At 38.2% G+C, this 14,909-nt stretch overlaps 1 protein-coding gene across 2 annotated transcripts in view; it reads left to right on the top strand.

The window, feature by feature from the left end:
- ptdss2 (phosphatidylserine synthase 2) overlaps positions 1-14,909 on the top strand; it is a 93,269-nt gene that overhangs the window by 16,428 nt on the left and 61,932 nt on the right. For both annotated transcript variants that reach the window (XM_043706177.1, XM_043706178.1), the window contains exons 2-3: positions 1,899-2,000; positions 9,514-9,596. In XM_043706177.1, coding sequence (XP_043562112.1) covers positions 1,899-2,000; positions 9,514-9,596 — 185 coding nt within the window. The remainder of the gene's footprint in view (positions 1-1,898; positions 2,001-9,513; positions 9,597-14,909) is intronic.

Consider the following 14,909-nt stretch of genomic DNA (forward strand, 5'->3'; position numbering starts at 1 on the left):
GATGAAGGGCTTTTGCCCGAAACGTCGATTTTGCCTGTCCTCGGATGCTGCCTGAATTGCTGTGCTCTTCCAGCACCACTAATCCAGAATCTGGTTTCCAGCATCTGCAGTCATTGTTTTTACCTCTAAGGGTATTAGTAGTCTTGCCTTGTGGAGCAGACACATGCTCTTGTGCTATGTTGCTATAATAAAGTTATTTTTTGTAAAGAAATGCAATGAGTCTGTTGTAACCCTTCACTTGGCTCAGTGGATGTTATTACTGAATATAACAACTTTGCTACAAGACAAGGACTGTTTGCTTCAGTTGTGACAAAAAACACCTTGTTAATGTTATAAATGAAGTCTGCTTTAAAAGTGCTAGCTGACTGGGTATGTACCTGTTTACAATGTCAGGACAGTGTGTTTCAGTTGTTCCATTTAAATCGATTGAGGCTTTTATTCTCTGTTTGTATGATGGCAATAAAAATGAAAAATGCTGGCAATGCACAGCAGGACAATCAACCCAGCTGGCTGTAGATAAGGGCACATAGTGTGCATTGGTAATGCTTGTAGTCTTCTTGATCACTGGTCCACATAGGGACTGGAATGTTCAATGGATTGGGAAATAATTTTTTAAAGTTAATCTGTTTTGTAGTTTAATATCTTATTAGTTGTGCCTTTCCAAAGTGGAACGATTTCCTTTGGTTTTGACCTCTAGGTCAAGCCAGCATCATCTTACTGGTTAATTAGAAAACGTTTCTGAGAACAAGGTTTAATTTGATACTTTTTTTGCAACTCTTCATCAAAATCTTTTGATCTGTAGTGAGTAGGGATTGATCAATTTTGACTGCATGACTACAAGATTTGAATCTTTTTGGTTAACCTTACCTACTTCAGCATGAAATTGAGCATAGCACTTTGATTGTCATCTTCAGGAGATGAACTTTATATTGTCAGTTTGCTTCTTTAACAACCCAAACATATCTTTTGCTGTCAGTTCATTTGAAGGCTTAAAATTGGACAGTTTTGGGGTAACAAATGATAAATTGAGAGGGGATAGTGAGAGGAAAGAAGAAACGATAGTCCTGACTAGATTGCTGAAGGTTCAGTATTGGGGACCTCGACTATTTTTATATGTAATAAAATTCTAAACTGCAGTGTAGCAGCTAAGCATGGCGACATGTACTCTTCACATCTACAACTGTCGCAGACTAAATTCAGTGCTGGTGAAATTTAGGTTTTGTTCCATATGATCATTTTAACAAGCAGTATTTGCTGAAATAGCTAAAGGTGAATTTGAGCCATTCTTGAAATGTTAACCAGGGTCATGTTCATTAACAGTGGAGTGGCAATCTATAAAACACTTGGTATTAGCGTTACATCTTAGCGATGATACTTTAGTGTTTTGACAAGATCCTAGTCACTGAGTTGTAAGGACTGTCAGTTGACAACAAAAGATTGGATTTTTTAATGTGATAGATGGCCCTTTCTACATTTTGAATTAATTTGGTGGTAAATGGGTTTTGTATCAAAAGTAATGGGCATGAAATACAATTAGCTGAAAATGTGTTGCTGGAAAAGCGCAGCAGGTCAGGCAGCATCCAAGGAACAGGAGAATCGACGTTTCGGGCATAAGCCTGAAGAAGGCCTTATGCCCGAAACGTCGATTCTCCTGTTCCTTGGATGCTGCCTGACCTACTGTGCTTTTCCAGCAACACATTTTCAGCTCTGATCTCCAGCATCTGCAGTCCTCACTTTCTCCATGAAATACAATTAATCTAGCCACAGTTTTGAAAGGAAAGTTTAAAATTGGTTTGAAAATATTTGCAGTAATGATACATCTGTGTAAGTATCATCAGTTGGGTTAATCCAGCTTTGTAACAGTTATTAAGAACCAGTCATTTTATTTCTATTTACAGGAGAGCTCACACCTTGACTGTGTTATTCATCCTCACTTGTGCACTGGTATATGTTACTCTGTTGGAAGAAACTCCACAGGATACAGCATATAATATTAAGAGGTAAGTGAAGGCGTCTTGCAAGCAGCCAGTGTAATATTCCTCTTCCATTTTTGAAATCCGATTTAAGTTACAAAGTTTACTTTCCATTTCTCATGCCTTTCAAATCACTTGTTGATGTTGAACAGTGCCATGCTAATCCTCTTCAGCAAATCTAATGACAGAAGTTACACATGGCAAAGTTCACAAGCTGAGTTGCTGATGGTACATTCAGTCCATAGATTATGTATCTGGTAAAGACATTGTGCAGAATTTTATACTTTGCTCTTCACAGAATAGGAAGATGGGAAAATTGAATTGAATGATTTAAAATGAAACGTGGTCATGGTTTCTTGCAGGCTTTTTGGGGTCCAGTTTAGATAATGAAAAGCCTGTCACCTTTGCTTTTGAGTTAGGCTGTACTAGTCAATGGGAGGTTGAAGGCTTAGGGTGGCACAGTATAGAGGCTCGTTTGATGTTGTTTCAACACCAAGGCCTAGACCTGTATCCAAGATCTTCAAAAGTCATTGCAATTCATTGAGGGACAGTGCTTGGGAAATGAGAAAAATTGCTGGTCGCTCACATGTTTAGGATTGATAAGCAGCGCTACCTGTATTCTGCTGCATCAAGTTTCACTTGCCCTACAGCCTTGTATTTGGTTCTCTCCCTCTTGCTTAATACAGCAATAGATTTTCTCTTAACTGTGTAATTCCTCAAGCTTCATAATCACCTTCAATATTCACTCCCTCCACCTGTATGATATAGTAGCAGCAGTGTGTGCCATCTGTAACATGCACAGCAGCAATTTCCAAATGTGTGACCTCTACCAGCAAGAAGAACAAGCATAGCAGATGCATGAGAACCCTATCATCTGCAACTTTTGATTCAAATCACAAACTATCCTGATTGGAATTATGTCATGAGGTCGCAATCCTGGAACTTCCTCCCTTACCCTCATGCATTGCTTTGTTTCTTGATCTTCCTCCATTAACAGCTGTATCCGTAGTTGCCGAAGGATACACTAACTATCAATAATTCCTACTAATTCTCCTCTCTTCTTATCCCTTTTAATGATCCTTTTCAAAAGCCACCTCTTTAATCAAAATTCTGATGAAAGGTCACCAGACATGAAATGTTAACTCTGCTTTCTTCCCGCAGATGCTGCCAGACCTGCTGAGTTTTGCCTGCAATTTCTATTTTGCTTCAGATCCTTCAGCATCTGCAAATCTTTGTTATTATTCTTTAATCAAGTGTATTGGTCACATCTCCTCACCTCTACTCCTTTGGTTTGAAATCTGTTTTTCTTTTATCTCCATGTAGCTGCATGTGTCATTTTTCTATGTTAAAGGTGTCATACAAATGTAAGTTTTTGAGAGTGAGGGAGGATGGAGTTTAAAACACTTGTGCAAGGTACGTTCTTCATACACAGGGTGGTGAGTGCCTGGAGCACACTGCCAGAGGTGTCGGTGGAAGCAAATACTCTGGCAGCATTGAAGAAACACCTGGATGAATACATGAATAGGAAGGGAATACAGAACTATGGATCCTGTAAGTGAAGACAGTTTTAGTATGGAAGGGCAAAATGTGCAGGTTTAGAGGGCCAAAGGGCCTGTTCCCATGCTGTTTTGTTCTTTGTATTGCAACGGAGTGTACACGAGTTACTTGTTGAGTGTTGCTATAGTTCAGATGGGTCCAGTTGTTGGCTTGCCAAGAAGTGCGTGAGAGTTTTTCGGCTAGCCAACAATTGGATCCCTGATCCAGTATGCTCAAATCATAGTCCACTGTAAAAATTTAGAATTTAAATTCGGAAACCATCAGATGTTAATGCCCTCTGCAAGGGATCAGGGGTTGCAGCATCCAGCCAAGGGAGAGAGCCAAACCAAGGTTTAAAAGTTACCGTGTCACACCTGTTGGTCTCTAATCTCTGGCTTGCAGCTCGATTACTTTGTGTCAGACCCTCAGAATATGTCTGGTTTTTGCTCGCAGCGCCAAATGTAGAATTTGATTAAAAATTAGCTTCAACAGCTGGGACTTGAGAGCTGAAAATCAAAATTCAACACCGCTTGAACTGACAATAATCAGCCTTTCTTTCCAATTACTGCATGCCGTTGGCTAAAACTTGAGAGAGAAAGAGATACTAATTGTTCCCAATTTCTCTCCTCAATTTTTCACGCTTACAGAGAGAAAGGCAGAATTTTTTATACTTAATTTCTGACAACTACTGATATGTCTTATCACAAGATGTTCGTCATTTGTTAGGCCAGTACATTGAATTTTGATCTGTTGTTATCCTACTGATTTTCTAAAACATTGTGTTACATATGTCATTCCATAACCTTGTTTTTTGTATATGAATGTCTTTGTTTGGGCTGTAATTAGTTTTTCAAAACATGTGCGGAACCGTTTTAATCAAATTCTGAAGAGGGTTGCCAAGGTTAGAAAATTTATGTAAATTCAGCCTGTCATGTCTGCTGAGATTAGCAATGCCACCGACTTTCGCACAGTCTTTAACTTGTATTGTGTTATAACCCAGACTTGGCCAACTTTCCCATCAGGCAATTTAGCTGTTTCACACAATTCCACAAGATATGGGGAAATTTCTTTACTGACAGAGTAGTGAGCCTGTGGAATTCTCTACCACAAAAAATGGTTGCATCCAAAACATTGAATATTTTCAAGGAGGAGTTTGATATAGTTCTCCTGAGCTAAAGAAATCAGCGGATATGGGGAGAAAGCGTTAGATGATCAGCCATGATTTTATTGAATGGCGGAGCAGACTCGAAAGGCTGATTGGCTGACTCCTGGTTTTGTTTTTCTCTATTTCTATTTGTCTATTTAAATAACCTTTATAAACTACGTAGTAAGTTTGTCCATCACGATGAACATATTTGCGAACCGTAGTTCAGTATTTCTTGTAACACTGTAACACCGTCTTCAGAGTTGCTGTTAAGTGCCAGTCTCAAAGGAGCTATGTTTCCATGTAAACTTTCATATAAACGTTGATAGCATTTATGGGTGTTTGATTTCTTTACCGTATCTGCCCTCAACAACCACAGGCTATTGGAGAGAGAATTCAAATCTCTCTGGCTTACGTGTAAAAAGTCCTTCCCTGGTTTCACTCTTGAATTGTTTAACTTTCTCTTTAATATTGAAGCCTCCTGTGGATTCTCCAGTATTGCATGTGGCTGACAGTAGACTATAATTGCTGTTTGTTAAAGGCTTGTAAATTTGTGGCATGTTTCCAAATTAGTGTTTAATTTCTATCTGACAAACTTCTGGAATTTAAACTGATGAGCTTGACAAACAAATTCTGTTTTATGCTGACAAGGTCTGCTGACCAATTAACACAGTTGGCAGCTGAATTATTGATCTTTGTTCTTGTAGTCCATTGGCAATTTGAACTGGAATTTTAAGCAATGTTTAGTAAATGAGGTTAGGGACTTAAAGAGTTCATTTTGGAGAAGAGTTGAAGTTTGGTAATTCTATGCCTTGTTCAAGAAATGGTGCAGTTTTCCTTTTCAGTAAATAACCCTGACTCCTTGACCTTTTGACAACCTGCATTCCTTCTGCTCATGGTCATATGTAAGATGCATTTGGCGACAGAAATCTGTCACTGTATCTTGAGCTGATCAGGTGATTAATTATGTTTTCCCATAATGTTAAATATTTGCAGTAAATACATATTTTGAAGTTACTGTAAGGAGCATGTCATAGGCAAGCATTTTGCTTCAAGATATTGCTGATCTAATTCAAAACCAAACTCTAATTTATTTGTCATGTGCATCTCTGAATGAGAGTATTGGTTACAGACCACTTCCAACTATCGTTTTAAAATAAATTTTGAGATATTGAGGCAAGTTTTATGTCAGATTTGTCTCTCTTGATTTACTGCCATACATGTAATAATGAGTAATTGGTTATACGCTTCATGTTGATAGTATATAATGTTATTTATATTGAAGGATGAGTGGTTACCAATATTGAAAAATTGAGGTGATCCTGCTCAGTTGACTTGTGAATGATAAAATTTAATATACAGTAAACAGTGCTGTCTTGATCTTTTCTGGGTTTCACATTTTTAATTTTTGCTTGGTCTGCACATCCCAAACATGCCTCACTGCTTCCACCACCATCACCACCCGCCCAACTTCTTTTGCTAAATACATTAGTGCAGTAATAGTGTTTAATTTTTTTTTGTGCTTCATTGAATGCATTTAACTTGTAGTACCAGTAACAAGCTTACACAGCTCCTGAAATTGTTTTCAGATTTTTACTGAGCCATTAAATGAAACCTAATTAGGCTACATCTTAAGTGTGGAAGGTTTAACTAGGTCATAACATTCTCTTCCTGAGGGAACATAGAAGTAATTTCCTTTTGTGAATGTAAGTCAGACAGAAAGTTGATCTCAGTGAAACAGAATGGTACATATATACATTTTAGTTAAACAAGAGTTAGTAGGATAACAAATAAGAATTATTTCCAGTCTTGACACAATTATCTCTCTACTGTGCTTTGTTTTTAAAAAAAGAGGAAACAAATGTGGGTGGCACGGTGGCACAGTGGTTAGCACTGCTGCCTCACAGCGCCAGAGACCCGGGTTCAATTCCCGACTCAGGCGACTGACTGTGTGGAGTTTGCACGTTCTCCCCGTGTCTGCGTGGGTTTCCTCCGGGTGCTCCGGTTTCCTCCCACAGTCCAAAGATGTGCGGGTCAGGTGAATTGGCCATGCTAAATTGCCCGTGGTATTAGGTTAAAGGGGTAAATGTAGGGGTATGGTAGGTTGCGCTTCGGCGGGTCGGTGTGGACTTGTTGGGCCGAAGGGCCTGTTTCCACACTGTAAGTAATCTAATCTAAAATATTTGTTTCCTTTGAATCCTGTTTCTGCATCTGGAAAGCAACTTTGTGGCAACCCAGTTAGTCACGCTAGGATTTTCATCTGAATAAGTTTATGTTCTTTGTAATCTTAAATACTGTTCTGTTTGAAGAATGTGAAAACAAAGTCTGATATTACTTGAACATTTTTGGCTTTACTAGGAGGCATGCATCAATTGTGCCATCCACATCTGTCGTCATATATATTTTTGGCTAGTTCAAACAAAAAAGCTGTCATTGAAAGATATGCCATTTCATTGTTTGTACCGTAAACATTTTAGCCTTATTAACGTGAGATCCTTTTCTTTTACCTTTCCTGCCTTTGCATGCCGTGTACTCATTTTGATCGGAGACTCAAACAGTGGTTTGCATTTATTTATATGCAACTATTCAGCTGCGTAATCTTGAATTATATTTTTACTCCTTTTGATGTGTTTGTAAATGTTCTACCTGAGCAAGCCCACATACAATCATTTGCAGTGTGCATTTACTTGACCAGTACATAGATTTGCATTTATCCATAAACTAATAAATCCAATGCTCTGATGTTATAAGTAATTGCTGATTTGGTCTGTACAATCATTGTTGAGATACTCTTAAAAAGATAACATTTTAACGTGTTAGCAGTGGAGTCTCTAAACTGTATGAAGGAATGATTTATGGTTCATAGCAATGTGGTTGAATTTTCATGGTGAAACACTTATTTTTTTTGTGACTGTGTTTCAGTAGAAGAAAGAGAACATTTGTAAAGCACAGGCTTTAATAGTGCAAAGCCCTTGAATTAGCTAATGTATTTAATTTTCCTTCTGTTGCTGTAAAAAAAAAAACAAAATCACTTTGGCACACAATTGCTTGTTGAATGATGATCCCCCTCAATCTGGAGGGAAATTAATTTATTCCTTCATTTTTCACATCATGAGTGTACAGCAACTAGATGCTATTAAAACTTCCGAATTGACGAGAGCTGCGTCCCCACCTCTTATCTCTCAGACATTTTAAGCATAAAAAGGATTGCGAATAACGTGCACATTTTAAAAGACAAGTTGTTTATCAGCAATATGGTGACACTAGAAGGTTATCTTCACTGAACACTGTAAGGACACTAAAGCAGGATTATTCAGCAAATGCAGTTTTAATCATATTATTGCAGTGAATTGAACTAAGGCCTTAAGAATGGGCACCCTTTCCTCTTAGGAGCTGGGCAGTTTTCATTGGTATCTATATCTTTCAGTCTCTTGCACCTGTCTCACCTTTAAATCACTTTTTAAAACTTACCTGTTTGCCCAAGGTTTTAGTTGCCTGTTTTAATATATCCTTATTTGGCTCTGCAGTTTTTAACTAGTGAAACAGCCTGAGACATAGTCTAACATTAAGGGAGGAAGGTACATAAAGGCAAGTTTCTGTAGTTAATGACGACAGTTCTAAATGTAAAATATGTACTTCATCCAGCTGATTCAGTAGAAGGTATTTACTGAAGTCACTGAGTCAGTTAGTTAGTTGCACCAAAGTTAAATTATCTTTACTCAAAATCCTCTGTTCATGCAAGCGAGCAAATCTTATGTACCTGTCTTCTCATACGTCATCCACAAGTATTAGATTCTGATCTGTATAATCCTTTTAAGGTTTTCTTTTGTGCTGTAGTGTAGTTTTACTCCTTTTGATGTGTTTGTAAATGTTCTACCTTCTTTAATGAGCCAAAACTAGTGTTGAAGTATTACCCTGTTACCACATTTGGATGTACACAGTAGTACCAAACATTTGAGGTTGAAGATTGTTGCTCCATATGTGAACAAAACCAGTTTAGGCCATTTGTACATCTTGGTTCAAAGCTTTCTTTATATCCATGTGCAAATAGTGAACATAATTGAATGTTAGTGGATAATACTCTGAGGTTTTTTGTACAACTTTGAAAATGCCTTTAAGTTAACATTCATGTAATGTTATTTACTATCCCCTTAACTTTACAGTAATGAAAGAAAAATGTATTCCTTGATATCCGGATGTGTTCCACTACTGTGGCCAATTGACACCCGAGTCTGTAGGGTTCATCTTGATGAGAAAGAGCAATAATTGCAGAGGCTTCACACTCAACTTAAAGAAAAACAAAACTTTAGAGACTTTCTGCTAATTTTCCTTTCCTTTTTAATTTTTCCTGTGTTAGCAAAAGAAACAAATGATAAGAGTGCATGCGACTGGGGAAGGAAGTAGTAAGAATCATTGAATATTGGGTGTGTGCGAATGAATTGACTCTCTGATTTGTAGAGCTGCCCCAATTAACAAGGAGATTCCAAGAATATTTGAGGTGGGGCATGGGGTAGAGGTGGCTCAAATTTATTTGTGGAAAATTCTGGAATCTCTTCAACCCTGGGAAACCACACTACAGACTAGAAACAAATTTCTCAATCTGGTTGCAGTCGTCCACTGGCCTGTTTATCTTGCTCTAGTTGCTGACTGGAACCAATTTTGGTATATATGGGGACATTCAACATAGTAGTTATTGCCAAACTGGCTTAGGTATCATAGTTTGTAACAGGAAAGTTAATATTCATTTTATAAAGCTAAAATTTGAATTTGACCAATACTTTTATGAAAAGGATGCATCTTTGAAGATGATTTTAATTCAGAAATCTTGAATGATTCTGCATTTTACTTTTTGATTTACAGAGGGATTGTTGCCAGCATTCTTGTGTTCCTTTGTTTTGGAGTCACTCAAGCAAAAGATGGGCCTTTTTCCAGACCTCATCCAGGTACGGTACTGCAATTTCATAATGGCTCTGTCCGTCTGTCTTTGACTAAGTCCTGCAAGTATAATGAATGTTCAAAGTATTTTACTTGCATAATACACTCTGTCTCACAATCCAAAATGAAATCAGTTGGAAGGCCCTCTGTAGAAAGACTATAAATGTACTGTGTCAATCGTGACCTAGTTTAGTATATTACACTGTCATTCCATATCAAGTTGATTTGATACCACGCAAGGCAACTCTGAAAACAGTATTTTCACTACCTCAGACAAAATTGCAATGGTGCAGCCGCAATCTAAAGTTCCATTGTGTAGATTATTTGCAGACATTTGCAGGATACCTTGTGCCAAATCTCTTGTACATCTTAGAGAACGAGTAGGACAAGTAGTTACCTGTTCCTACTCTGCAGTCTTTACAGGTCTTGGTTAGGAAGAAACTGAACCTCTTAATTATCCTTTACAAAGTTTTTCTCTGTCTCTACACCCAGGCTTAACCAATCCAAGTTCAGTGAGTATTGATAGGTAAATCAGGCAAAGTGAAGGGCTAAGGTTGGAGGATTTAATGACTGTCACTAACTTGTTACACAAAAGCAAAATACTGCCGATGTTGGAGATCTGAAATAAAACTCAGCAGGAGTGACAACATCTGTGGAAAGTGAAACAAACTTGTATTTCAAGTGCAGTATAACTTTTCTTTGAATTGAAGATGGCATCAGAGAGCGTAACAGAACCTATTCAAGGTAGGCAATTTTAGAAGAGAAATGTCTTTGAATCAAACACTGGCATGTGGAAGCTTTACAGAGGGTGCAGAGGAGATTTACCAAGATGCTGCCTGGACTGGAGGGCATGTCTTATGAAGAAAGGTTGAGGGAGCTAAGGCTTTTCTCATTAGAGTGAAGGAGGACGAGAGGTGACTCAATACAGGTGTACAAGATGGTGAGAAGTATAGATAGAATAGGTAGCCAGAGACCTTTCCTAGGGTGGAAGGAGGAAGGTTTAGGGAAATGTCAGAGGTAGGCTCTTTACACACAGGGTGGTGGGTGCATGGAATCAGATCTATTAAGAATATTTAAGTGACTCTTGGATAGGCACATGGATGATAGTAAGATAAAGGGTATGTAGGTTAGTTTGATTTTAGATAAAAGGTTGGCACAACATCGAAGGCTGAAGGGCCTGTACTGTGCTATACCCTCTTTTATGTTCTATGGTTCCAGCTGATATTGGTGGCTTGGTAGACAATATGTTTAATTTTACAGTTGGTTACCATGGCAGTTAGTCACTGAGCATCTACACCTAAAGCTGCAAATGGTTTTTTTTAAACAAAGGAAAGGGACAACATTTCTGGAAAGGCTCAGCAGGTCTGGCAGCATCTGTGAAGAGAAGTCAGAGTTAACATTTTGGTTCTAGTGACCCTTCCTCAGAACTGTTACAGTATCTGCAGTTCTTTCAGCTTTTATGTAAATGACAAGTTAGAAAGATCTTAACATAAATAGCAAAGACAGTTTCATTGCGTTTCTGAACGTTAACCTTTTTCAGATAATTGATCCAAGAGAAATATCACTCCTATCTCAACTCTTTAATTTCTTGACATATCCCAATTCTTTTCCTTGGATTAACTGAGACATTTTAATGACTTCTGATGGCCTAAATCTCTCTTCAGTTCAGATAACTTGAAAACGTCCATATGCTGTCACACCCTGGGTTGTTCACAGACCACTGCTCCCCAACCCTACTGCTCCGTCCCTCCTCCATCCACCGCTGCTTTTTTCCCTCTCATCCCACTTCTTTTCTCTTCTCCCATCCCACCACTCCTTGCCCTCTCAACCACTTCTCTTCCCACCCCTATTTTTCCTCCTTTTTCCCCCCTCTTCTTTTCTATCATTCTCCTTTTTCTCACCCCCAGTTCCATCACTTTTTTTTTCTCCTTCCTGCAGTGTTGAACTTGACAGCACCACCCGTCTCCCCTAAGGGAGCAGAGTGCGGCCCTCAGTCAGCTGAACCATCCATGAGAGTTGCTGAACTCCATCTGGACAGTTTCACACCTCAGCCTGGGCAATACCCAGCTATTTCCCATTCTTTCCCAACAGTTACGAGCCATTATTCAACCCAACAGTACTGACAAGCACCACACCGAGAGAGGGGAGGAAATGAAGCAAGTCCACTGATCATAAGGAGGGTTCGGAAAGCCACAAATAACTAAGGAGCACAGCTCCACTATGCAATGGCCCGTGAGATCTGGTGTTGAGAGAAGCCAGCAAGATTCCATGGGAATCAATGCTTCCCTTGAAGTCTTTTCACTTTAGATGACTAACAATTACAATTTTAAAGTAAGCTACAATGAAGATGTCCTACAGTGAGGTTGATTAATTTTTGTGTGTCAAAAGTACTGGACAATGTTTGACATTGCCACATTTGTGTTTTTTTAAAGCAATTTGAGATACATTTTGAGCCAGTTTCCATCCTATAGGATGCATCAATTACAGACAATAGCCTTTGCAATTCAGATGCAGTTGAAGATACAGATTACATCTAAACTGTTATGTTGGGTTTTTACCTGCAAGGGTTCTGCCAAATGCATGTCCGCTTTTATTTATGGCATGTCCGCTTTTATTTATGGCATGTATTGGTATGGCACCAATGTTCCCTCCAATTAATGCAGCAGTTTGGAATTTCTTGCATGGACTGCATGCAAATTAGTTCCTTTAACTTAGCACATATATGCACTTACACAAAAAGAGATTAGTATATTTGGACAAATAAGTTGCATGCTACAAAAATTTAAAAGGTATGTTGATCGGCACATTGCATTAATGCTACTTTTTCTGTTCTGAGACTGGTGAGTGGCACGTTAGAAGGTACAAACACGGGTGATAATTTACAAATGATCCTTTATTGATGGGAGGTAAATGCTAAATCTATCATTTGTAAACCAGGACGAGGAATCTAGAATCATCAAATAATTTGATAAAACGCACCTGTACTCATTTTTAAAGTTGACGTGATGTTCTATGGACACTTTTTTCCTTTCAATATAAGTTGAGGCCTGAAGTATCAACATATTTTATCTTCATTGAAAAAACATACAAAACTAATAATAAATGGGAGCACATCACTCCATCATTAAACATGCTCCTGTTTAGTCAATTTTTAAAAATAACTTGTAACATTTCTGAGAGTTCCTCCATACCCTGGTCAGAACGATGACCATCTCTAAGACCTTTGCAAAAGGCTCTGGCTGATACATGAAATATATAACACATACACTGGAAATCTAACATCCTGCAACAAACATGCTGCAGGTTAGTCAGCATCTGTTGAGAGAACAGAGGTGTTAATATTACTGGTGTGGACACAAACCGGTTCAATAACCACTAAAAGATGCCTCGCTGACTCTTCCCTACTCCTGAACATCTATTTGTTGACCTGTCCTGAGTGCATATTAACATTTTGTTAATTATGGATCTATATTATAGTTAATATAACATTCTACTTTTGTGCAGTATAATAATTCTTATTATATAATACCTCCTCCAAAAGCAGAGTTAACCAAATGACCAGGTCCTAGAATTGATTCTGTTGCCCAGAAGGCCCACGTTCAATGGTGAATGTCATCATTACTTTGGCAAATTTTCATATATAATTAAATTTCAAGCAACCTATTCGCATTTATAGTTTGAATATAATAAAAATACTTCATGTCAAAGCACATTCCTACAATGTAGAATCTTATCTTGCTGAAGTAGCCATGGTTTTTAAAAAAGTCAAGTAGGAGACATAAATTTGTGGTGGGATTTGGACTGAATTGGAGTTTATCTGTTCTGTGGGAATTTCCTCTTGATTAAAACTATCTTAATAGATTTTACATTTTTTAAAATAATTTGTACAGTTCTTAAACACCACAGGTACTGTGTCCCAAGTCCAGCTTCCTCATGATTAGATCTTGTTGGATTTCGATTTTTCTGGCTCATCAGCTTCTAACTGACTGCAAACTCTAATGTTCATGAGTGTCATAAAAATAACCAGGATGTGGATCACAGCATAGGACTGCTCATGAGTCCTCATAGCCATTATAGGCAGAAACATTAAAGATTTAAACATTGTGTAGATTTTTAAATATGTGTTAATCTTACAGTGGAATGTTTCATGTTGGAAAAAACCATATTTGTTTGTTTGGCCTGCAAGAACAGAAACAGAGAAAATCTGATTTCTGATCCTTTCCCGAAAGTGCATTCAGAATGTTTCCACCAGCACAGCAGGTAGCTTTGTGTGGAGAAAATAGGGAGGGCCAGTGGCGAGGCAAATCTTAAAGCATTGTAATCATTTAAACGCATTGTAGACACTATGTTCATAATGCTGACTGGTTCTGTGTTCTGGAATGAAGTGAAGGATGATCTTTTCATTCCGGAGCTTACTCTGTTCTGCGAGAAAAATGTCCAGTTTTTGGACATTTACAATTTTTTTGATCCCTGGATTTGAGTAAATGCATCTATACTGCAACTTATTTTTCAGAGAAGTTTATTTCTGGAGTACCATTTGTCTTTTGCAAAGACAACAGTCTGGCTTCTGAAACTTAGTGAGAGGGGAATTTTTAAAAGTTTATTTTCTGGAATATTGCACAGCTGTCACTGTGTATAAATATGCAGTATTAGAAAGCAGGTTAGTGTTGTACAGTTGGAGACTATAGGCAACTAGTTTTGTTCTTCCTGCCTGTAAGGAAAGGTAAAGAAATGTTGGCCATGTTGATCCATGAGTTATTGTTTGTTTTGGGAGGGTTCCCTTTTTACGACAATTTGTAATCCAGGAGCTCCTAAAACATGATAAATGTGTCTCTTAGGAAGGATACCAAACAACGTGTGACACTGAGCTGCAGTAATATTAGGACAGATTACTAAGACCATTGCTGAAGATTTAGCTTTCAAAGCTTTTCTAGAGGGTTGTGAAGAGACTTATGGAGGGAATTCCTAAATTTATGATCTTGGCAGCTCAAGGCATAGTGATCAATGGTGGGGCCCAGGGACTTATGAAAGCTAAAGAGGCCAGAATTGGAGGAGTGTAGAAATCTGTGTTGTAGGCATGCAGAGGCTGTGGGGCGAGAGAGGGAGGGACTAAGTGATGTGGGATGAGGAGTTTGAATTTGAGGTGAGGCAGGAAACCATTGCAGCTTTATGGCCAGACTACTTTTGTGATTTGTTACACTTTTAAAAAGACCAATCCTTGCCGTTTAAAGTCTTATATATTAACTGTCCCATAATCCTTATTTATGTAATATTTCACAATCTGAAAGATGGAGTCATCAGTTCCTTCTATACAGTGTCCT

This window comes from Chiloscyllium plagiosum, chromosome 16 (assembly GCF_004010195.1).
Source record: "Chiloscyllium plagiosum isolate BGI_BamShark_2017 chromosome 16, ASM401019v2, whole genome shotgun sequence".
NCBI classification, from domain to species: Eukaryota; Metazoa; Chordata; class Chondrichthyes; order Orectolobiformes; family Hemiscylliidae; genus Chiloscyllium; species Chiloscyllium plagiosum.